The sequence below is a fragment of the Syzygium oleosum genome, unplaced genomic scaffold, assembly GCF_021117445.2.
Source record: "Syzygium oleosum isolate NSW1041296 unplaced genomic scaffold, Sole_v2.1 Sole_v2.03, whole genome shotgun sequence".
In the NCBI taxonomy this organism is placed as follows: domain Eukaryota; kingdom Viridiplantae; phylum Streptophyta; class Magnoliopsida; order Myrtales; family Myrtaceae; genus Syzygium; species Syzygium oleosum.
In genome coordinates this window covers 9,727,633-9,753,504 of record NW_026607487.1, presented here as the reverse complement: position 1 = coordinate 9,753,504, position 25,872 = coordinate 9,727,633, and the positions used below count along the sequence as shown (strand labels likewise).

Genomic DNA, 25,872 nt, shown 5'->3' with positions numbered 1-25,872 from the left:
CAATGAAACCACGTAAACGTAGGCACAGTCACAAAGACGGACTCATGAAGGTAGTGACTGAAAAGTCCACCTGCTACTTAACGCCAAATAAGCTTATTGATGTTAACTTGCCAACCATTATTACATTGCCACACCACACTAGCAGTTTCAATGAAACCACGTAAACGCAGGCACAATCACAAAGATGGACTCATGAAGGTAGTGACTGAAACGTCCACCTGCAACTTAACGCGAATTAAGCTTATTGATGTTAACTTGCCCGCTAAACAAGTACTCGAGCTTTAAATAACACACCGATGGGAATTAACATTGCGATCGATCATAATGAGGTCGAATGCGAATCGGAAGTCCTTGTGATGGGATTGGCATCGGGTCGAACTTGACCTTTTCGTCGGGAATTGCATTGGTCCATTTGAAGTTGTTCACTAGGTGGTGAAGGAAGACGAGGATCTGAAGCTGAGCGTAGTCCTTGCCGAGACACATCCGAGGGCCGCCGCCGAACGGGACAAACGCGCACGGGGCGGGTGACGTGCTCCTCACGAACCTGGCCGCATCGAATAGCTTCGGGCTCGGGAATATGGCGGGATCGTTGTTTGTCGTGAGAGTACTCCACATCAGCTGTGAAATGTAAGTTGATCAAGTAAGCTTAATTGGACTATTGTTTTGTTAATGGATCATAGTTATTACGCTTAATTAGCTTAAGCACCGCCCTTTCATTGCGCAAGTTGTGATAATTAATGCCAAAGTCGTGGGTCCTCAGGTGAACAAAAGTTCAACCTATTGTAAACTCTCTATTAGTACCTCTAACATCGCTAGAGAAAATTACCCCTAAACCTATAGCACGAATGCTAATTTAGTCTTAAACTTTTTCAATTTATCAATTTAATCATAAACTTTCGGTCAATTTTTGCCGGAAATTGCTGACGTGGCATTGAAATATTTATGACTTAATTTTTATCCGTACGATAAGTTTAAGACCGGCTGGACAATTTTCTCAGCATCCCTCGTATGTAATAACCAATTGACAGTGCCATGAAAAGGGAAATCTCTTTCAAGTTATTGTCTTATTCATTTGGTGATGCTCCAAACAAGGAAAAAAAACTAATATTGTTATCTTTTTAACTACAATTTTTTAACTTCGTTTAATTAATCACAGTTATTTCCAGCATTAGTTATAAATTTCCTTGAAAAACTAATTTTTTGTTAGAAAAGGCGTAAGGGGTTTTTGAAATTTCACCACACGAATCTCATTTGGATCTCTTCTTTTTGGTAACAAGTTTTAATAATCATAATTCGATCAATCTTCATATCAATTTGAAAGTATATTATTTCAAAAAAAATTCCTTAAAACAAATAGTTTATTTCTTAAGATAGCGACCGCATTTTTCAATTTTTTCTGCCTACACTTTTTACAGCGGAGATTATGCTAATTTTTTTTCTTTCATTGACAAAGTGCGGGACAAAGGTAATGCTTTGCATGAACAATTCATTCGTGTTTGATTACCACTAAACAAGTAATGTTCTGTTGTTGAACATCTGATGTAATTGTCATCATTAAATCCAATTATTACTCTTTAGACTTTTGTGAGGATCATAGAAAGTACTTTGAGAGTCTAAATTTCGGAAGTATTTTGAGATTTAAAATCGATCTAATGTGCAAGAAGATGTTACAATGTTCCTTTTCTTTAATACCAAATTTAAAGATACCGGTTTTTTTGAGATAAAAGAATTCAATGAAAAGAGTCTGGGCATATCATCAAGCATTACAGCATCAACACATATTAAAAATATGCAATAAAATATTTCAATTTCGATACTCGATACTTGATATAAGATTTGTGTATGTCAATTCATACATTGCTTGTACATTAAAGATAAACCCGTTATAAATTAAGAAGTAATTTGCTTTTAGGAAAAAAAAACCACTAAAACCCCAAACTATACCCATCATGACACCTTTACTCTAAATTTTTTTTGTGACACAAAAAATCACAAATTTATACATGTGCAACACATTTACCCTCTGTTAATGTTTTGTCAATGATCACCGTTAAAAATTTGCCTACATGAATGACGGAACACAAACAATGTTGACATGGCGCCCGCGTGGAATAAGTGAGATAAAAATGACTCGTTTTGGCTAGAAAATCATTTGGTAAATGTGTCCCATGGTACAACTTTGAAGTTTTTGATGCTACAAAAACAAGTTTGGGGGTAAAAAATAAAAGCCGAGGGTAAATGTGTCCCGAGTGGACATAATTTGAGGTTTTTGGTAGTTTTTTTCTTTTCTTTTATTCTGCTCAATTTAAGTTGTTTTTTTTTGTTAATACCATAAAAAACCCCAAACTGGTACACCCGTAATAAATTTACCAAAAACTAATTTTTTAACCACAAAAAATCACAAACTGGTACACCTGTGACAAATTTCCCCAAAACTAATATTTTGACCACTAAAAATCCCAAACTGGTACATTTGTGACAAATTTACCCTCCGTTAGTTTCCGTTAAATTGAATTAATACAAAAAAAAAAATCACAAACTGTTACACCTGTGACAAATAGAGGGTAAAACATAAAACTGGCACATCAGTCAACTGTCGTGTGTCATTTAACAAAACAACTTGACAGTAAAATTTAACGGAAACAAACTGAGGGTAAATTTATCACAAATGTACCAGTTGGGGTTTTTGGTGGTCAAAATATTAGTTTTGGGTAAAATTATCACAGGCGTACCCGTTTGGGATTTTTCGTGGTATTAATCCTTTTTGTTTTTTTGGGACTAACCGGGTTGAAACATTCGAAATCCTAGCGGGATTTGTGCAAAAAAATATTTAAAAAATGAATTTTTTCATGTACCTTCCATCCCTTGGGAATGGTATAGCCACCGAAGGTGAAATCCTCCAAGGCGACTCTGAAACCTCCAAGAGCAGGCGGCACGAGCCTCATGATCTCCAACACCACACTCCATGTATCTCTCATCTTCTGCACATCTTCTCTCGTCAATCCCTCTCCCGCTGATCTCTTTCGCACGACGATCTCTCTCTGCTCTGCTCGTAGCAATTCCCAGAGAACATTGCATGCATGCACGGACAAAAAGATTATTAACGACATGAAAACAGATAGATAACCGCAAGAGTGATGGACGTGATGTGAAGTTTCCGTCCCAAGTTAAGCCGCTAGAAAGCGGGTTTTTAAGGAGACTCACCAGCCAAAACTTTCTCGTAGACATGAGGCAACTCTCCGAGAAACTTGATCACCATCGTCACGGTGCAGCTTGTAGTGCCATGGCTCGCCACCAGAAGCAGGAGCAGGTTGTTGATGATCTCTGTCTCGGTCAGGAACCGGCCGTTCTCGTCCGCGGTAACCATCAGGTACGACAGCAGGTCCTGCATCGGGGACGCCACCCCCTTCTCCAGGGCCGCCCTCCTCTCCTTGATGATCCCTTTGAGCATCTTCCTGATGGACCTCGCCGCCCTCTTCGCGCCGCGGAATCTCGTCCCGGGCAGGTCGAGAGGGACACTTATGGCGCCTTCGAGGAACGCTGCGAAGGGGCGCGCGAGGCCCGCAATCTCTCGCGGGTCGCGGATGCTCAGGAAGAGCTGGCACGTGAGCTCGAAGATGTAGTGCTTGATGGTCGGGTACACAAGCACCTCTTCTTTGCCTTTACCGATGCCGAAGAACATCGAGACAATAAGAAGATCGTTGCCACAAAATTTCAACATTTCTGTTGTCCTGAACTATCAAAGTTTCTACGTATTCCTCGAAGTTTCATTAATGACGTAGAGAATATGAGAAAATTGAATTGTCTAGAGATCAAAGACTATAGGCAATACAGTGGTCCTGTAATTGCCACAGTACGAGGAGAGTTTTAACGAGCTCGACGAGTGAGTAAATTAACGAACTAAAGAGACCAGAAGTTTCTATGTAATCAATATCAAGAGCCAGGTCCTTTTGAAGGTGATATATTGGAGTGGACTCAAGTGTTTCTTAGACCCGTGTTTGCCATTCACATGGAGGTTTAAGGTTCTGGGTCAGTAATATAAAGTCCAAACTCCAAAGTAATGATACCCAAGCTTTATATTCGTTGGCAGATAATTGAAATGTAGATCATATAGTATATAGCTATACCTTCCCAATTAGCTTTGATATGATTGCAAGTGACTTCATCCATGATCTTGGTGAACCTCATGAGGGCTTCATGGTTGAAAACGCTCATTAGCATCCTCCTCATCACTTTTCCTTCGTTGCCGGCCAGAGTGATTATACATGAGCCGACCAGCTTGACCACTGAGCTCGGCCACGACACTGTCACCTTCCTGTTCTCATTGCTGAAGAGAAACTTGTTCCCCGCAGCGCCGCAGAACACGGCGGTCGGCTCGCCGAAGAGGGATGTGGCGAAGACGCACGGCCCGTGCTTGTCGACTCGCTCGTCCAGGAAGCTCCCGGGCCTCCCTTCCCTGCCCGCACGGAGCAGCTCTAGGGTTTCCCCTAGGATGGGCCATCCAAATTGGCCAGGAGGAGTACTGTGGGGAGATGATTTTCTGGAAACTCTTCTGTTAGCGATGGAGAGGAAAAGGGCTAAAGTGGGGAGGGCAATGAGGACAGCGAACAAGTATGAAGCAGGTAGTAGTGAGTCCATGATGAGTATGCGCAAAGGGATTGCGCATAAGCGTCTTTTATAACGTGGAATCCCTATTAATTAGATCTGCCTAACTGATTTAGACCTGTCAAACAGCTAAATTTGACGGATTTGGATCGGGTCAAATTGACCGATTAACCCATTTATTTGTGGTACAAATTTCTCGACCCATACTTTCCCCATATAACTAAAATACTTACAAATTTAACCCAATATAAGAAAACTTGTTTCTTATTTTTTTAAATTATATTGTTAAAACACAAATTTAATGGTAAATTTTTATATATTTTTTAAAAAATTAGATTTTTTTATATTTTTATTTTCTTTGTCTTATTTTCTTCGAGAGGGTTGCTGGCCATCGGGAGAGGGTGAGGGTCCCGGCCTCGCCCTCGCCGGTCGCAGACCGTCTGGAAAAAAGCTATCGTTGAAAGGTTATATACCACCCATGTGCACTCGTATCATATCCAGTCACTTTACATGAACTCATCCAATAGGTAGCGCGTGATTTGATTTAGCACGAGCAATGCATTGTGGCGGTGAAGTATAAGAGATGCGAAAGGGTTGTTACATTTGGTTCTTGGGGAGGCAGTGTCAGGGTTGTTACATCGAGCTTTTCTTAAATGAGAGAGCACAACATTGATAATTATGTTTCCAAAATGGTATATCAATGTTGTAGTTCAATTGCTCCTCTTTTATTAATTTCGAGCGACTGATCAAATAAGAATTCGATCTGAAAATTTTAATGCGTCACTGAGTTTTTCTTTTCCTTTCTGGAATTATCTAAGCATCGTGAGCTTAATCGACAGGAATCAATCGGACGAAAGCCCTCGGAAATGTAAGATGCACAAACATTAAAGGGACTTTCCAATAATTCGGATGCTAAGCGTTCAGGCTTCATAGTAAGACAGAAAACGAAGCAAATATAGAAGAAAGAAGAAGCTAGTCGCGAGGTCGAAGACGGATGGGAAGTCCTTTCACTGGTATAGGCATGGGGTCGTAGATTATTTTCTCGTCGGGATTGACCAGACTCCAGTGAAATCCGTTGACGAGATTGTGCAAGAACACGAGTAACTCTGCCCTCGCAAACTCAAGCCCCAAACACATCCTCGGCCCGCCTCCGAACGGGACGTACGTATACAGAGCAGGCCCCAATCCCTCGAATCTCGATTCATCAAAGGTGAGCATTCTCGGGTGGTAGTTCGGGTCAGTGTGTGTTGAACATGCGCTCCAGTGTAACTGCGCATGATATATCAATAACCAGACGAGTAAGCTCACCGTTGCTGCCTAACTCTTCTAGGACAATGAACGATGATATGTTACGGAGAATGAACGAATGCATTTACGTTCCAGCCTTTAGGAATGGTGTATCCTTCGTACGTGAAATCGACTAGGGCCTCGCAGAAAGAACCGTATATTGGCGCGGTCATCCTCATGACTTCCGAGATGGCATTCCACGAGTATCTCATCTTCTGCAAGTCCCCCCACTGAAGAAGCTCACCCCGCCCCTTCGATGCTGCGATTTCCCTTTGCTCTAGCGAATGCGAATGTTAAGTACGTACATGGTGGCCGATGGAATTGCACTGGTGACTAGGGAAATCGGGGACAGAGAGGGACTAACCGGCAATGACCTTCTCCAGTACATGAGGCAGCTCACTCAGGTACTTGATGATCAACACTAGAGTCGAAGTGGAAGTATCATGGCCAGCGAATAGGAGGTTCAACATGTTGTTTATGATCTCCGCCTTGGGCATGAGCTTCCCGTTCTCGTCCCCGTTCGCGATCAGGTGCAACAAGATGTCTTGCGAAGGGGATGCTGTCTTCCTCTCCAGCTCCGTTCGGCGCTGCTTCACCAACACCCGGAGCTCCTTCCTGATGGAATCGGCCGCTTTCTTCGACCGGTAAAAGTTTGTGCCGGGGATGTCGAGGGGGAGACCGACGACTCCCCTGAGGAACACGTGGAAGTGGTCGGCGAGCCTCGAGACGAGCTGCTGGCCTGTGATGCTCATGAACAGCCGGCACGCTAGGCTGAAGGTGTGCTGCTTCAGGGTGGAGTAGGCCTCTAGCCGATCTTTGCCTTGACATATATAAGCAATCGTTTTTGATTGTTGATCAATTAACATTTAGAAATTGGTCAAGCATATGTTCAGAGATGCCAATCCTAATATCACGTTCCATTAGAACGAATATTTATCTAGGGAGATACTTTTCCATGTGCGTTTTCTTTGGGAAAATTCCAAAAAGGGGCCCGAAGTGGAGTTATTTTCTCAAATAAGGATATGAAGTGGACATTGTCTCAAATAAGGGTCTGAAGTGGCTAAATCGTCTCATGTAAAGGCCTGAAGTGGCCAAATCGTTTCAAATAAGGACCTTTGGCCGGCCAGTGATTATTCCATTGTCGGAGAAAGTGCATTTTAGTCAAAAAATTATAAGTATATATATATATATATATATATATATATATATTACTTTCATTTTCTTTTTTTCTTCTTCCCTCCCAACCGACACTGTGCCTGTCTCTGGCCTCAGGTAAGGGCCGCCCTCGCCCACCCGGCCTAGGCAAGGGCGACCCTGGCATGGGTCACCTCGCCTGGGCTGGCCTCTTCCTTGCTTGAGGTCGTTGGCCCAAGCGATGGCCGGCGGAGGGAAGAGAGGAAAAAAAAAAGAAAAGGAAAAGAAAAGGGAAAAAAAGAACGAAAAAAGAGAAAAAAATTCAAAAGAGTAAAAGATGAAAATTCCCTTTGGCCGGTGAGGTTAGGTCCTTATTTGAGACTGATATGGCCACTTTAAGCCCTTATTTGAGATAAGATTCACTTCAGGTCCTTATTTGAGAAAATGATGGCACTTCAGGCTCTTACTTGAGAAAATAACTCCACTTCGGGCCTCTTTTTTAAATTTTCCCGTTTTCTTTTACAAAAGGGATAATGACACAAACAGTCCATGAACTTTGGCCCAATGTGCAATTTGGTTCCTGAACTTTTAATTTGTTAAATATAGTCCTTGAACTTTAGGCTAATGTTCAATGTGGTCCATGAAGTTTTAATTTATTCAATGTCATCCCCGAACTTTTAGTACATGTTCAATTCAGCCCCTGAACTATATGAAAATGTTCAATGTAGTCCCTCAACTTGAATTAATGGAAATGACTACATTGAACATTTTCATATAATTCAGGGACTGAATTGAACATGTACCAAAAGTTCGGGGATGACATTGAATAAATTAAAAGTTCAGGGACCACATTACACATTGGATTAAAGTTCAAGGACTACATTGAATAAATTAAAAGTTCGGAGATCAAATTGCACATTGGGCCAAAGTTTAGGGACTGTTTGTATTATTTTCCCTTTACAAAATGATTTCTCGATTCTAAGATTTCAAATACCAGACGCCCCCCTCGTCAACGCGATTCATCCGATTATTTGGCAAATCTTCATCATCGGTGCACCATCTATTGGGAAAGTGACAAGCCAGTCATGATTTAAAAAGTAGAGCGTTGACAAAACCACAGTGACGACCCGTATTGCGAGGATCATATATATCTTTAGAACGAATAATTAAAGTCGAGAATCCGATAGTACCCAATGCAGAGATGCCATGTTCCAACACAAATATCTGCAAGCAATAGATGTTTTTTCTTTCTTTGTTTTTAGGATAAACAAGCAGAGTTTTACTTCAGCTACGTATTCATATCTTCACGTTAGAAACTCGTTTTGATAGATCCAGTCAAACGAAGTTTAGAGAGCCCAGCGAGATCCACTGTGGAAATCAGAAGAGATGCAGATCTCAAATCTAATTAATGGTTAATGATGGTTGATTAGGCGCGTACCTTCCCAGTGAGTCCTGAGATGGTCCTTGGTGACCTCATCGATGACCCCAACGATCCTTATGAGCGCCTCCGGGTTGAAGAAGCTCATGAACATCTTCTTGTCCGACCTCGCCTCGTCGCCGGCCTTGGAGACGAGGCACCTCCCCATCAGCTTCCTGACCGAGCTCGGCCACCACAGCGCCACCTTCTTGCTCTCGTTTGAGAGCAGGAACTCGTTGCTAGCTGGCCCGCACAAGATCGCCATCCGCTTGCCCAGCAGCGAGGTCTTGAAGACGGGGGAGTTGTACTTGCTCATCTGGTCCTGGACGAACTTCTCCAGGCGCCCGCCGTGCTGGCAACGGAGGAACTCGAGGCTCTCGCTGATGACCGGCCACCCGGCTCCCCAGCGGGAGTTTCGGGCTGGCAGTTTTGGGCTTGAGTAGTTGGATGAAGGCGAGGACGAGGACGAGGAGGAGAGCTAAGGCCGGGACTAGGGTCAAGACTTGCATGGCTTCTCAAAAGTTTCGCTTCAATAAGGAACGAGGGAGAGGAATGTTTTTGAGAAGAAATGTCGATCGAGTGACGGCGCTGGTGAAGTTGGGGCTTTGCATATGAGAGCGGACTTCTCGTGTTTCATGCCTTTCGATGCCGCAATTATTGAAGTTTATCTTTGCCATAGAATATAAGATTTGTAGATAACGTTGGGTTTACAATTTTGTTACCTCAAGACACCCACTAACAACTGACCTTATTGACTTCGGGGAACGAACGTTGGTAGCTATTTTATGACATGAATCGGTCGGTCATTCGCGCCCCATTCGCCTTTTTTCCTCCTGAACCTTAGGGTATATTAATTGCTTCACACCATTTCAATTCTCCGATGTAAGATTTTTCTAATACAACTCACTTGTGCATCTCAACATAAATATCGTCTCACGCATGAGATAGATAGAGGCTTGGACGCAGACCGATTATCTAGGATGAACAAGATCTACTGGCACTCCCCCCTTATGTTTAGGTTCGGATTCAACCTAAAACTGCAGCATAAAGATTCATAATTGGGTGAGTGGGGGAATGAAGTGTTTAGAGAGCTTTTGAAACTAAGGATCTTTTCGCTACCATGACGTGCACATCCGAGTTATAAGATAAAGACGTGATTTAGGTTTCGATTTGCCATAACGGGCCAAAGAATTGATGCAAAAACACCACCCATGGATAGCACACATAGAGGACCACGGAAGGTGTGAAGCCGTCTAGGCATCTCCGTCATTGACGTGCGGGACTCTATTTGCTTTCTCTCTTGTATGTCTCAATGCCATGAGCTATTTCGCCTCTGCCTTCTCATTAGAAATGTTGAAATACACAAAGCAAACGGGACTTACAATGTAATTCGGGTGCCAAAGCGGTTGGGCTTTCATAGTAAGGCAAAACACAAGCAAATAGCTTATTGGTAATTAAGTACCAGGTCAAGTGGCTAATCTCCATAGAATAAAGAAGGGTTAATATCACCAAAAACCCCAAACCATACCCACCGTGACACAAATGTTCCGAACTCTTTTTTGTGTCACTAAAAACCCTAAACTTGCCCATTGTGACACAAATACCCCAAACTTTTTTTTTTGTGTCATAAAAAATCCCGAACTTATACTGGTGTGATAAATATACCCTGAATGGAACTGTAATAGATGATATATATGTCACACATGTATAAGTTTGATTTTCTTCGTGACAGAAAAAAAGTTTGGGATATTTGTGTCACATTAGGCATACGTTAGGAGGGTTTTTTTTTTTTGGGTGATATTTGCGTGGTAAAAAAGAGGCTAGTCGCGAGGCCGAAGCCAGATGGGACGTCCTTTAACTGGTGTAGGTAGGGCGTTGTAAATTGAGAAATGCTTATGTAACTGTCCTTAATCCATTACAAGAATAACAACAGTTTTGGGCCACAAAAAATAAATAAATAATGAATAATGAAAAATTGTTGTGGGTTCTACTCCTTCAAGAATTTTTGGCTCACAACATGGTGTTATTCTAATAGTAGCGTAAAGACTGTTATGCTAGCAAAGTCCTTTTTTTTTTCCAAGAATTATCAAAAGTTTATCCTAAGCATTGCGAGCTTATTTGACAAACATCAAGCGGACGAAGGCTCTCGGAACTGTAAGATACACAAACATAAGGGAATTTCAATTATTTGGATGCCAAGCGTTTAGGCTTCATGGTAAGGCAGAAACAAGCACGTAGCTTATTGATGATGAAGTACCGCATCAAGTGGCTAATCTCCATTGAAGAAAGAAGAAGCTAGTCGCGAGGTCGAAGACTGATGGGAAGTCCTTCAACTGGTATAGGCATGGGCTCGTAGATTATTTTCTCATCGGGATTGACCAGACTCCAGTGAAATTGATTCACCAGATTGTGCAAGAACACGAGCAGCTCCGCCCTCGCAAACTTGAACCCCAAACACATCCTCAGCCCGCCTCCAAATGGGACGTACGTATACGGAGCATGTCCCGATCCCTCGAATCTCGATTCGTCGAAGGTCGGCATTCTTGGGTAGTAGTTTGGATATTTGTGTGTTAAGCATGTACTCCAATGTAACTACGCATGATAAATCAAGAAATAAACGAGTAAGCCTTTATCCAAGAACGAAAACCGCGTTGCCTAGGGCTCGTCCATTTCGCACTGCAGGCTCGTTTGAGTACGCACTCTCAAGAAGGACATAAGCAGGTATGATGTATTAACAGAGAATGAGCAAATGCATTACCTTCCAGCCTTTGGGAATGGTGTATCCTTCGTACGTGAAATTGACCAGGGCCTCGCGGAAAGAACCGTATTCCGGCGCGGTCATCCTCATGACTTCCGAGATGACATTCCAGGAGTATCTCATCTTCTGCAAATCCCCCCACTGAAGAAGCTCATCCCTCCCCTACGATGCCGCAATTTCCCTTCGCTCTGGCGAATGCAAATGTTAAGTACGTACATGTAAGCCAATGAAATTGCGCTGGTGACTAGGAAAATCAGGGATAGAGAGGGACTAACCGGCAATGACCTTCTCAAGTACATGAGGCAGCTCACTCAAGTACTTTATGATCAACACTAGAGTCGAAGTGGACGTATCGTGGCCAGCGAATAGGAGGTTCAACATGTTGTTTATGATCTCCGCCTCAGGCATGAGCTTCCCGTTCTCGTCCCCGTTCACGATCAGGTGTGACATGATGTCTTGCTGGGGACACCATCTTCTTCTCCAGCTCCGTCTGGTGCCACTTCACTAACACCTGGAGCTCCTTCCTGATGGAATCAGCCGCTTTCTTCGACCGGTTAAAGTTTGTGCCAGGGACGTTGAGGGGGAGGTCAACAACTCCCTTGAGGAACATGTGGAAGTGGTTGGCAAGCCTCGAGACGAGCTGCGGGTCTGTGATGCTCATGAACAGCCAGCACGTGAGGTCGAAGGTGTGCTGCTTCAGGGTGGAGTATGTTGGAGTTGGCGAATACTTCGGGGACCCTTATTTCTCATACCAGGTATGCCCACGTGAGCTTACGGAAACCAAAGTATGAACTGACGACATGTGATCCCTATGGGCGGAATGTCGGGGGTCCCGCTGCCCGGATAGCGGGCGGGGGTTCCACTCCCCAGTGAGCGGATAGGGGCTCAGGGGTAGTGCCCCCGAAACAAAATCGGGTTTGCTGACCCATTTGTTGTGGGATCAAAGGGATTCGGATAGGCTTGGGCTTTGGATTCATTTTAAGTCCTATATATATTGTACCCGTATGAGAGATCTTTGTAACAAGTGACTATGGTTGAAAACCTAAATATCATAGTGGAATCCCTTTGCAGGACGTAGCCCTATTCTGGGGTGAACTTGGGTAAACTTGTGTATCAATTTTTTTATTATATGTGTGATTGTTTTGATTCTGTTTAGGATATAATTCCATCAGAGTAGGCCTCCAGATAATCTTTGCCTTCACATATAAATGCAATTGTTTTAGTTTGGTGATGAGTCAACATTTAGAAATTGCTCGAGCATATGTTCAGAAACGCCAATGTTAACATCAAGTTCCATTTGAATATTCGTGACGACTAACTCGCAAGACTAGTTTTAATCTCGAAAGATCCAATCGAACGAAGTTTAGAGAGCACCGTGAGATCCATGTATAATCACAGACAATGCGAATCTCAAATCTAGTCAATGATTAATGATGGTTGACTAGGCACATACCTTCCCAGTGCATCCTCAGGTGGCCCATCGTCACCTCATCGATGACCCCAACGCTCCTCATGAGCGCCTCCGGATTGAAGAAGCTCATGAGCATTTTCTTGTCCAACCTTGCCTCGTGGCCGGCCTTGGAGACGAGGTAGCTCCCCATCAGCTTCCTAACCGAGCTCAGCCACCACAGCGCTACCTTCTTTCCCTCGTTAGAGAACAGGAACCTATTGCCCGCCGACCCACACAAAAACACCATCCGCTCGCCTAGCAGTGAGATCTTGAACACGGGGGTGTTGTACTTGTTCATCCGGTCCTGGATGAACGTCTCCGGGGTCCCGTCATGCTGGGAACGGAGGAACCTAAGGATCTCGCCGATGATTGGCCATCCAAAGCTCCCCGGCAGGAGATTCAGCCGGGTGGTTTTTGACGTAGCTAGCAAAGATCACCTAGGCGGGGGTCAATAGGTGATCTAAAGATTTTGATCAATTTTTAAAGCGAAAACAAATGATCAAGATTGAAGTCTGAAAGATATTTAGATTCTGAGCAGACTTTATAGACAATGTGCTAGTGTGCAGTATAAAAGATAGAATAAGAATTTAGGGATAGAGAAATTGCACATAAGAAATTATAGTGGTTCGGCTTAGATCAAGCCTACGTTCACTCTTCCACGCTGACAGTTTACTGTCTGGATTCCACTATGTGATAAAAAAGGACTACAAGTTCTGAGTGATATCACTCTGTGAATGATAGAACTCTCTATCTCACACAATCACTCTTACAAAATGTCCCTCAAGATCTTAGTGTTAGGCTCAGGAAAGACAAGTAGTAGAATCGGAGTATGTTCAGACTTTGGACTCGTTGATTCTTGACTTTGTTCTCTACCTTCTGCTCCTCGTTAATCTTCTTTTATACTCATTCACTTCCAAACTAGCTGTTGGACAGTCTTCAGATGATCATCTTCCAATCTTCATCTTGGAAATATTTGTATAAAATCGATTGAGTAGCCGTTGATTGACAAAATCTGAATCCCGCTGAATCTGGTTGCCCATACAACCAGAATCTTAGTTTCCATAAGTAGAGCTTTCTCCGTTGTAAGATATACTTGCCTTAATGATTGATTGTCAATCAATTTTGCATTATAGCCTTTTAAGATTGAGTCAATCAAAACTTTCCGTATAAATCTTTGTTCATTTAATAGCAAATGCATTGGTGGATGGATATACACCCCTGAGTATCGTCGATCTGACATCATCGAACTGTCTAGTAATCGTGTTTGGTTTGCATCTGAGTAATGCCCGGGAGTAAATCCTTCACCTAAAGCTGCCGACATCGATGTCAGGGTTAAACTTTGCGTAACTTTGCAACACGCGGTGAAAGTTATATTAGTAATCCTGTGATCTTTACTAATCAGGAACATTGAGGGTCTTCAGCTCTTGAATTCTTTCTGAAGCACATTCTTCAGCTCGAGGGTTCGGGGCCTGCTCCATATATGTACGTCCCGTTCGAAGGTGGGCCGAGGATGTGTTTGGGGCTCGAGTTTGCAAGGGTGGAGTTACTCGTGTTCTTGCACAATCTCGTCAATGGCTTTCACTGGAGTCTGGTCAATCCCGACGAGAAAATAATCTACGACCCCATGCCTATACCAGTGAAAGGACTTCCCATTCGTCTTCGACCTTGCGACTAGCTTCTTCTTTCTTCTATATTTGCTTCGTTTTCTGTCTTACTATGAAGCCTGAACGCTTGGCATCCGAATTATTGGATAGTCCCTAGCAGAATATGAATGTGCAAACAGCTTAGACAGCTCGGATTATGACTATAACTCTGGATGGAGATAAACTAGTACTGTTTCACCTAACCGGCACTGTTTATTGTAGCATATCATAGCCAGGTCCTGTTTCACCTACTCCTATGAATAGGTTTTAAGTGTTCTACGAGTGTGTTTTAGGTGTGTCTAATAATGTACTCAGTTTTAAGTGAGTTTTGTTTTATATGGACAGAAGTCCAATAATGTACCCCGTTTAGGTGTGTTTTGTTCAGCAATGTATTACCCGACGCCTGTATAAGGCCATGTAATCCTTCAATTTGAAATAAGAGGGAAATTTGTGAAATTTGAGAGTTCTCACTTTCCATGCCTCTCTAAAAATCCTTTTCTTCAAAGCTTGGCATGATCCTCTAAGAAATGCAGCTCGGCCAATTAGGCATAACATCATCATGGTCACTCCGAGCGTCTCTATGCTCTGAGCTAAATCCCCTGGTAGTTTTGCAGCTAAAAGACAGTCCCTGAAGGGCTTGAACAAGAGGTTCGCCCATGTGGGATAGCATACCTGTTGTAAGCTGACCTTGTTTTCCCTGGCTCTCTGCATAGAACTCTCATTGGTATCAGAGCGTGGTTTTATGTCTAGCTTGGTTCGTTCCATGTGCTGAGTTGGTAATTGTCCAGTGCTGCGAAGAACCCTTTCTCTTCATCATGACCGATCCAGATACCACTCCAATCACTCTTATTGCTTCTCTCACTCCATCATATTCTTCTTCATCCTTAACTGAATTTCGTACTTCACATGCTTCTAAGATAGACTATCTCTATGAAGTCTCTCTTAGTGATGAAACCAAGATTTCCGAAACGCAACTTCCTCTCATGAATCCATACTCAGCCTTTGCCAAACCTGCTTCATCTTTTTCCCCCATCAGGTCTATACGACATCTCATCCGTCATACTACGAAAGAGGTCAAAGAATACGTCCAATCTTCCAAATTTGACCAACACCCAATTCCTGCCACTGAAAATGAGTACTTTGTTACTCTTCAAATTCCTCATGAATTTCCCAAATAGTGGATCCAATAAGGGTATTCGCATATTCACTTTGGAGCAGTCCATCTTGCTCTTACCTTTCATGGGCGAAAAGGTTTGCCTGTTGTAGCAAGAATGACTCTTTTGGATATTAGGTTCCTAGAATACCGGCATGCTTATATTGGTACTGTCCAAACCACCTTAAATGCTGGAACAGTCTTTGTAATCCTTTATCCAAACTTTAATATTGCCATTTCCGATCCCCAGCTACTTTCTTTCTTGAAAGCATGAAGTTTTTTCTGGAAATCCACAAGCATCTTTTTGATGGACTCGTAGTATCTTCGGATATCTTGGTGCACATCAACAATTTTGGAGTCAATCGTCTTAAAAGCCTGATTTTGTGCCAGAAGAGTTTCCGATTGCCAATTTAGAACAGCCTCAGCAGCAGGCGTTCTTTTTGGCCTTCCACGTTAATCAACATCAGTGGGAGAAGGAATTTTTGGAGCATGAAGGTATCGTCGATGTGGATCAGTAAATTCCTCAGTAACAGGAAAAGAAAGCTGAAAACTTTCAACATGATTTAAAGGAGGGAAATCAGCTTCATTGAACATGGAGATAGATGGAAGTTGCCCGTTGGTTAGGTTTTCAGGAAAGACTGGGATTTCAAGTGGATAAGAATTCTTTTTTACCCACTTATAGATGGGTTTGTAAAAAGGGGAAACAACATATTTTTTATATGGAGGTGAAACTAGAGGTGATGGTGGTGATGGAGATGATGGAGATGATGGAAATGATGGAGTTGATGGAAGTGATGGAGGTGATGGTGAACCATATGAAATCATAAACCGGTATCCGCTATTTTCTCTAAGGGTATTTATGGTTGGATCTCCATCCAAATATCTTTGGTAGAAGCTGTCCTTAGCCTTCCTAGCTTTTCGCTTAGGCCTGATAGCTGGATCTACTTCATCTGGGGAATTTGTGCATGAAGAACATTGGTAAAAAGGATACCAGAAACAATGACCATAAGGGTCTTTGTAGTGATGGACAGGATGTCCGTCACTTTTGAAGTATTGAACCAACTTTTTTGGGTCTGGTTCCTCAGGAACTAGGTTAGGAACACATGGTTCTATCATAAAGATAGTGGGAAAGATGGAAGGAGTTTCTTCTTTATCTTTGTTGAATTTGATGGTTATAGTACCATCTCTTTGTCTGACAAATTCAAAGTCTGAAGACTGGAGAGGTTGGCTATTTGGTGGAGCTTTTCATAATTTGTTATCCAAGATTCAGGAAGAAGCTTGGCTAACTTTTCTTTTTGAATCTGCCGAGGAACATGAATGCAAGAGGCCTGATCATTTTGCATGGAGATGAACAGTGCATCTTCATTTTCATGTTGAAAATTCAGATCTATGGCATGATTTTGGACTCTATACACCATTTGGTAATGAAGAGTTGCAGCAATGGAATCGGCAGTTTGAGGTGCTCCAGTAATGGAATCGGCAGTCCAAATGGAATCACTATTTGGACTCTATACAAGTTATGGTACTTGTGGTGTACTTTTGCCTACAATCATATAGACAACTCTTATCATTTTGCGACATAGATATTTTTGGAATGATTGAGTAATTTATAGACACTAATACAAAAAAAATTTGTCATAAATAAATGATTTTAACCACATACATGTATCATGATAGCGCATACTTGATGAATAAGTGATATCAGATGACATGATAGTTCATAATTTTTTTTTTGGTCAAACGTTTAGTTTTATTCATCAAAGGCTTGAACACGAGAGTGTTATATTTATAATGTGATCCCACATTTAGGGATATAGTTTTTGAAATTAAAACTTATCCATTGGGTTTGACCCACATTTTCTCTTTTAAGTGACGGTTATCCACATACGGTTTTTCCACTGTTCGTACCCCTTCGGTGACAACCGCCCTCTTCGGTAACCGCCTTGATGGGAAGCGGTTTATAAAGATGAACGTTCATTCTATAAGGGTAGACACAAGGTCTAACGCAAACCCTCTCATTCGGTAATACACCATCAGTACGCGAGGAGATTGGGTTAGTAGAGTGCGCCCGTAATCGCTCTCAAATTAACGTCGAACTACCGTGGATTTCCGACGAACGTAAAGTTGAACAATGGCCGGAGGTCAGTTTATTTTCGATCCTGTTTTCCGCATTTGATTCTAATTGTGCTTAAATTTTGTTCTTCTATGCATGATTAGAATCTTTCAGTTTTAATCTTACATTTGGTATCAGAGCATGTTTAGTGCCTCTGCCTTGTTTTTGTTGAATTTTGGGTGCATTTTTCGGGGCTTTTGAGATGAACAGTAATTCGGGCTTTTTGGGGCTAAGAGGGAAATCGCTGATTTCGGCCAAATTCCGGCGACCCACCGCTCGACTTCGGACCGGCACGGTCGTACCGCCATGGAGAAGAATAGCCCTAAGTCAATCCGGCATATCGGTGATCGCCGGAGGCTATTTGAGCGGCGGAAGTTGCGGGTTAGGGTTTGTGCGTTTTGACGGAATTTTGCTTGATTCAAGTCAATTTCTTGGTTGTTTTCGCCGAATTTTGGGTCGATGTGGTCGCGCCGACGTGGTCTCCGAAACCCATAAATTATTTTGGTCTGAGATGGGCTGCCGGAGGAGACCCATTCGGTCGAAGGCGCGGCGGAACGGTGTCACGACCTAAAATTTCTCTCAGGCTAATGGATTGTTAAGACTAAGCCTAACTCGGGCCCTCCCAAGCCCTACCAATTCGCAACTTAGGGTTTAAATTTTTAACATGCAAAAGTTTTCATGCTTGGAGTCGCCACTAATCTATTTGTGGTAGGTCGATTAGAAACCTAAATAAAACATAGGGAGATATGTTTTATTCCTACGAACCAGAGATTCTAAGCTCGGGGACTTGGTTACGCTAGGTCTAGTCTAACGCCCTTTCGGTACCTTTTCTTTTCAAAAATGTTTTGGCAGGCAGTTTGGATCCATTTCAACTTAGTTACTAACATGTCAGGTGTTCATGCGAGTGCGCAAACCACCAATTTAACACCCGTAAAGCATTAAATAAATTGCAAGTTTGGAAGAATTACTTACCTGGAAGCAACGTAAGCATACGCATTGTTAGCTAGAAAATCACATTGACACCCTAATATGATTTCTAATTAACAAGCAATTCACTCAATTTCTTTTTTTGGATTTTCACTTATTTAAATGAAATCTAGCCTATATGCAATGACATGCGAAAATGACATGCGATTAATGCAACCTAGCATGCAAACTATATGTCGTGCGACGACGTGACCTATTTCTAATGACAGGACGAATGATTATTTTTGGTATTTTCTCAATTTAAATTCGGAATAATAAAAATGCCTAAATTAACATGCAAACTATGATGACTTAATCTACCCTAGCATGATTTCTTTTTAGGATTTTTGTTAAAATTCGAAATAATAAAATAAACTGAATAATCTATTAAGATTAGAATATTACTTAATTTAAACTAGGAAATAAATCATCTCAAGTCCTAATTTAAATTAAATAACTACTCTATCTTCTAGATATATTTAGGATTCCTAGACATGCAAAAACTCTAATTCAAATCTAATTAATATTTTTTTGAATTTTCTGTTTATTTGAAAAAGGAAAGCAATTAAATAAACAAGGATAGCAACCACATTCAAAACGTCCACGCGATCCGCCATATTTGTTTCAAACTCGGATTAGGCATACAAATCAAACTATCGGTCATATCTATAGGGTTATAGATATCGACGGAAAGCTGATTATTCAAATTTGGAAAGCGGATAAAAATCATTATCGTACCCAAGTGGTTATGGATAAGATAATAATTTTTCGTATCGCCGTGTATCGAACCTTAGGGATAAGGTCGGATAGTCGTCCAGATACGTTGCTAAATTAGAAAGTTTTCCTAATTTTGAATATTTAAAAATATTGCGGATATATCGAACATTATCCTAAAATATCTAAATATCCACATGATATTCACGAAATATTCAAACACCCATATTAGGAAATTAAATATTCTGAAAATATCGGATAATGTTGAATTACCTAATTTGCAGATAACTTCCAAATTCGAATTGTGGATCGGGATCGGGCTTTGCGGATCGAGACGGCGGTGGTGGCGACGACACGGTGGCTCACGGGCGTCGAAGACGGCGGGGCGATGACCGGCTGAATAAGCAACTTGGCGGGGGCTCACGCGATGCACGAACGGTTCCGGTGATGTGGTACGATCTTGCGCCGGGACGAAGTGCTTGCGCGTGGCCTCACTGACGTGCACCGCCTGCAGCTTCTGTTGATTGGCCGCTGGACAGGGAAGAGTCTTCAGCTTGGCGAGGGAAAGCGGCTGAACGAAGACGTCTTTATGCACGCTGCATGGGGAATCTTCAAAACTGTAGTTGCTTCTTCGTGGACCAACAGGGATGGAGAGGAGGCGTTGACAAGCTCCTCGGTTGACCCGGAGAAGACGTGGCTGGTGCATGGAGAAGCAAGAATGCGGCGACGCCTCTCGGGGACAGGCTGTTCGGCGAGGCAAAGCAACGACGATGGTCCTTCAACGGCTATAACTTGCGGACAGGGAAGGAGTGATGGTGGCTGACCGGGACGGTGTCGGCGGTCCTCCGACGCGGCGGTGACGCGCGATGGGAGGCACGACCACGGGTGGTGGTGTTGCCGGCCTCCCTTCTCTCCCTTTCTTTCACTCTCGCACTTGAGCTCTCACTCTCGCACTTGAGCTCTCAAAATCAGATATGAAAATTTTTCTCCCCCTTCCCTTTTGAAATCTGACCTAAACATGTTGATATAATGCTAACCTAGATCAATTAGATGGGCTCTATAGTCCTAATGGGCTTAGGCTTGGGCTTAGGTTTAATTTAATTTAAATGGGCTGATTTAACTTGGGCTTTTATTTAATTAAGCATAATGGGCTGAATTAAACTCAAATTAAAACAACCGAGCCCGTTTGACTTGTAATTCCCGGCCCTTGCCTTCCGAGCGAGCCGAGTCTCGTTCGATGAAATTTTAAGCTCATTCGCCACTACCTATCTGATGCAAAAAATGCAATTAAATTAAATGGACCTAAACTATATGTTTATGCAATTTAAATATTTTTGTTTAGGGGTTAAAAATTTAATCCCTAATTTTCTATGCAAATTACACTAAATGATACGCCAAAATTTAGGTGTCAACAAACGGCGAAAAAATGGCGAGAAAAAGCTTCGGTTTGCGCGGAGGAAGAAGGCGCGTGGCCCCACGCGCGCACAACCGCTGGCGCGTGGTCTCCACACGCGCGCAACTGCAGGCGCGTGCGGCCCACGTGCGTGGCAGTTGCAGAGGCATGCGCCACACGAGCCCGCGCGGTAAAGAAGGCGCATGCGCGCCACGCGCCCGCGCGCCACGCGCCCGCGCATAGGGCAGGCGCGTGCCGCTCACGCCCCCTGGAACCAGCGCCCCTTCGTTTTACGATTCTGCCCCCGCTTTTACCCGTTATTACGATTCTGCCCCTTGCCCAATTAAATTTATTGTTTTGTCCTTCATGCATTTTATGAAAATTTTTATGCATGAAATTAAATGTCCAGTGATCCATATATTTTAATTAATTAGAGAATAGCCACAGCATCTTTAATTAATTAAATTATATATTAAGAGCCTCCGGATCACATTTGAAAATGGATATTGATTGTAATTAATCTTATTAATATGATGAATTTTATCCCACAGGAATTTTCATTATATTAATTTGATTAATTAGGTGGAAATATCATATTATTTTTCTTAATTTACCCACAGGGATTAAGGAAGGGATATAATATGATAGTTTCTTCATGAAGTATTTATGAATCTATTTAAATTAAAAACTTAGCCCACAGGCAGTTTTTATGTTATGTGATTCATATTTTGTGACATGTCTTACATTGGTAGAACATGATATATGTATACTTTACCTCAAATTTTGTGACATATGCATGATTGTTTGATATGCAGTTTTGCAACCTGTGAATTTCTCTGAATTTAAAAGTGATGTTCCTATACTGAATGGTGAAAACTATAAAGTTTGGAAGGAGTCAATTCTTCTTCAATTGGGGTGCATGGACATTGACTATGCTATAAGGAAAGACGAACCACTGCTCCCACTGATATGAAGCACCGCAATGGTGAGATAGCCTTTTATGAACAGTGGGAGCGGTCCAACCACCTTAGTGTGATGTTCATAAGGACTAAAGTATCTCCTAGTATCCGTGGTTCAGTCGCTCAGCATAGCAATGCTAAGGCTTTATTGGAGGCCATTGATGCGCAGTTTGAGACTTAAGAAAAGGCACATGCCATGACCCTGATAATGAAGTTTTCATCTCTAAAGCTCACAAGTATTAGAGGTGTGCGTGAGCACATCATGAAGATGAGGGACATTGCAGCTCAGCTGAAAAACCTTGAGGTTGAGATATCTGAATCATTTCTTGTGTACTACATTCTGAACACTCTCCCACAACAGTATGCACCTTTCAAGATCTCCTACAACACACATAAGAATAAATGGTCAATTAATGAATTCATGACCATGTGTGTGACATTCTGAATTTCGGGCCATTTTTGGGATTTATAAAACGTGTAATTCGTCGGTGTGCTTATAGTAAAATCTCGCCCGGGAACTGATCACTCCCGGTTATTGATTTTAAAATTGAGATTTCGCTAGAATCGCACTTGATCGAATTTGGCCGTTATTTAGAGCCCAAACTTTGGTGTTGAATTTCTCGGAGTTACGGGACGAATTTAATTGGACGGTGTCGATATTATTGTGGCCAGCCTCGATATTACCCGGGATATGCGAAAAGTGAAATTTTGACCGGGTGTAGATTTGGACTAGTAGACTTCCCTCGTAGTATATTTTTATTAATATCTTTTGGCCCTTTTCCTATATTATTAATAGGAATTTTCGTGGACCGTTGGATCGTTTTTGAATTTGATCAAGGACCGTCGGATCGCACTTGAGTGCGATGTTGACTTTTCCTCTCTCTCTCTCTCCCTTCCCTTTTCCACGCCGATCCCCCCCTTTGCGTCTGACACCCATCAGCCCCCACCAACTCTCTCTCTCTCCTCTCCTTCTTTTTCTTTTTCTTCTTTTCTTTTCTTCTCTTCTTCTTCTTCTTCGCTGTTCCACTTCCAGGTTCGGGTAGCTTCGCTCCTTCGTGCTGCTCACCGACTAGACCGCCTCCCTTGCCGGAACCAGCCGCGAGCCGCCTTCCCGCCGCGAGCCACCGCCTACCCTAGCTCCCCTGCGGGTCGAGCCGCACCACCGGCCACGCCCGTAGGCCGCCTGTCGGCCCGTTCGTTTCCAGTGGGCAGCGAACAAGGCCTCCGCCGGCCCACCACCGTCCGTCCACCGTCGCCACCGCCGTTGTCCCCGCCTTTAGCCGGACACCACCATCAGCAGTCGTTCGGCCCTTCTTTGAACCCGGCCACTTGCCAATTACCACAAGCTGAGCATTATCTCCCTCGCCAAGCCCGTTCACTGCTCACCTGAAAGGGCATTCCGAGCACACCGCGGACCGCCACTCGTCACCGCCGTCGTCCCGCGTCGGCTGCCGGCGTTAGCCGAGTAAGTTAACCCCTAATCCCGTGTTTTAGGGTGTTAAACTTGCTTAGGGTAGTTGATTTAAGTTTATGGTTAATTAAGTGGGATTAGGTGATAGGTTATCGGTAATTATTTGATAGGCTATTGATGGGTTGCGATAAGCTATCGTGTAATTGTGATAAGTTATCAGTTATTTTATTGTTATTGATTATTATATTAAATCAATTATTTTCGGAATTTAAATATTATTTTATTAGTTAATAAATTAATTCCGAATTAAATATTAATATTTTATTATTAAATAATTAATTTCCGGAAATTAAATATTATTATTTTCGGAAAATTTCTAGCGTCAAATTGTGATGCCAATGTTGGTTTTCGCCATATAAGTTGGAGTATTTAGAAAATGATTTGAATGATTTTTGATTCGAGGAAATATTTTGACATTTTGGAAAATTAAATTATTTTCGGATATTATTAATTAACTAATTCCGAATTTAATTTATTGTTATTTCGGAAAATTTATAATTTCAAATTATGATTTCTAGCTTGAATGTTGGCGATTTTGCCGCGAATTGTCGTATTAAATTGATTTTATGGTAAATTGTTTGATCGAAAGTTTCTGTGGAAAATTTATGAGACTTTTAGAATTAAATTATTTTATTCTGTTATGCCAAGTAATGTTAGTGATGCTTGGTGGTTGATATTCGTGTTTGATATCGAAGCTTGTGAGAATTGATTGATCTAACATGCGTGGCCACTTGGTATTATTGCATGACATTGAGGAGAGCACGATTCATGTATGCATGGGCAATGAGAAGATAATAATTGGCTGGAATGCTCGTGTGCTCATGTGGTCACACGTTGGAGCCGTCTTGCTGTGTATCGCTTGACGATGCCCGATTTATCGGATGCCTGGGGACTATCTGGAGTACCGATACCCCGGATGCCTTGTCGCGGCCCGAGGCCGGACTCGATGCTCTACGGGATACCATCTTACCGTGTATCGTTTGATGTTGCCGTATTGGAATGCCGTCATCCCGTGTATCGTTTGACGTAGCCGTGCCCGACGGGCGGGACGGAGCCCGGTTTTTACCTAAGACCGCCATCTTGTCTTTGCGTATCGCTTGATGTGTAGTGGCCCGAGGGGGCGTAATAACCGGGAATACGTGTGATACATAGTGCCCGATTATGTGGTAGAAACTGCCGGGCATGGTATGGGACGTGCCCAAGTAGATTCTATCTTATAATCGGGACACGCACGCTTGTGATGCATTGATGCATGAGTAAATGATTTAGATGCTTCGAGTTGGCGACATATGCATTTCATCAACGAATGTCTCAAGGCGAGGTAAAGGATGCTCCGTGATTATTTAATGATGTCGCGATGATGTCGTATTGCCTGGTTAGGGACCCCGTGCGAAGTTGGCCTCCTAAGCGAGGCTTAGGTCGTTAACTTATTGAGACTTTCGTCTCATTTGTTGTTGTTAACCACTTTTCGGTGCCGTTAGCACGTTGATGCACCCAATTGGTTCAGGGGTGTTCTGGAAGCTGGTTTTTGGAGTTCGACTTGTTGGTGGAGTAGATTAACCCTAACCTTTGTCTTTTGCTGGCTTTTTGTGAAAACGCCCGGAGTGGGCTTGTAAGTATGTTCCCGGGCGTTAATCAAGTGAATATTAAAAATGGCTTTTGTTATGTCTTTTTCCTCCTCGCTATCCCCGATTTGATTATTGTCCGGGGATTGTTGTATTGGTTATCGTTTCCGCTTGCGTAATTCAAAGATAAAAAGAAAAGGGTCGGTGATGAGTCCTGGGTCGTCGCATCATAACGACCATAGCGGGATGTTGCGTGTCCGTAGGGTTCGGGGCGTGACAATGTGTGTTCAAGAGGAAGAGAGGCTGATTATGGAATTGGGAGAAAGTGCTCATTTGGCAACACAAGAAAGGAATAAGGGTCACGGCAAGCAGAAGGGGAAAGGTAAAATACCTCCCCAAGCTGACATTAAGAAGGAATCCAAATGTTTCTTCTGTAGAAAGAAGGGGCATATGAAGAAGGATTGCGTCAGATTTAAGGCCTGGCTCGAGAAGAAAGGTAATCCAACCTCTTATGTTTGTTATGAATCTAATATGGCTGATGTGAGTCACAACACTTGGTGGATTGATTCTGGTTCTACAATCCATATTTCGAATTCCTTGCAGGGTTTTCAAAACCACAGGAAGCCAGTGGGAAGTGAACAAAGCATCTATTCGGGAAACAAGATGCGTTCGCATGTAGAAGCTATTGGGACATGTAGATTAGTTCTCAATAGTGGCTTTGTTTTGGATTTGGAAAGGACCTTTTATGTTCCAAGTTTCTCTAGAAACTTAATTTCAGTTTCAAGACTTGTACCTTTGGGTTACTCTTTTAACTTTTCAGATTCAAACTTCAGTTTATTGTTTAAATCTGAAATTGTTGGGAGTGGTATTTTGTCTGATGGTCTTTTTCGAATTAATTTACAAGACAATGTCTATTATAATGCGATGCATGTTCATGATAATTCTAATATGAAACGATGTGTTGTGAATGAAGATTCCTCTATGTTGTGGCACCGAAGATTGGGACATATCTCTATAGATAAAATTAAGCGATTAGTAAATGATGGAGTACTCGGTACTTTGGATTTTACTGATTATGATATTTGCGTGGATTGCATAAAGGGAAAGCAGACCAACAAGACAAAGAAAGATGCCAAGAGGAGTACAGACATATTAGAAATCATACATACGGACATTTGTAGTCCTGATATGGACTCGTATGGTCAGAAATACTTCATCTCCTTCATTGATGATTACTCACGTTA

The 25,872-nt window shown here is 42.4% G+C and overlaps 1 protein-coding gene, 1 long non-coding RNA gene and 2 pseudogenes across 2 annotated transcripts; 1 reads left to right on the top strand and 3 right to left on the bottom strand.

Moving 5' to 3' along the window:
- Positions 1-77: 77 nt before the first annotated feature.
- On the bottom strand, positions 78-4,670 carry LOC115668077 (beta-amyrin 28-monooxygenase-like). Its single transcript, XM_056309141.1, has 4 exons — positions 4,128-4,670; positions 3,205-3,660; positions 2,856-3,046; positions 78-618 (listed from the first exon to the last, which is right to left on the bottom strand). Exons 1-4 carry the CDS (start codon positions 4,636-4,638, stop codon positions 304-306), a joined length of 1,473 nt encoding a protein of 490 aa, XP_056165116.1. The 5' UTR covers positions 4,639-4,670; the 3' UTR covers positions 78-303.
- An 804-nt stretch (positions 4,671-5,474) lies between these two features.
- LOC130137783 (beta-amyrin 28-monooxygenase-like) lies at positions 5,475-9,076 on the bottom strand (annotated as a pseudogene).
- A 1,662-nt stretch (positions 9,077-10,738) lies between these two features.
- LOC130137689 (beta-amyrin 28-monooxygenase-like) lies at positions 10,739-19,946 on the bottom strand (annotated as a pseudogene).
- Positions 19,947-24,927: 4,981 nt separating this feature from the next.
- On the top strand, positions 24,928-25,449 carry LOC130137784 (uncharacterized). Its single transcript, XR_008816221.1, has 2 exons — positions 24,928-25,124; positions 25,232-25,449. It is a non-coding gene; the product is annotated as an uncharacterized LOC130137784 (long non-coding RNA).
- The last annotated feature ends 423 nt before the right edge of the window (positions 25,450-25,872 follow it).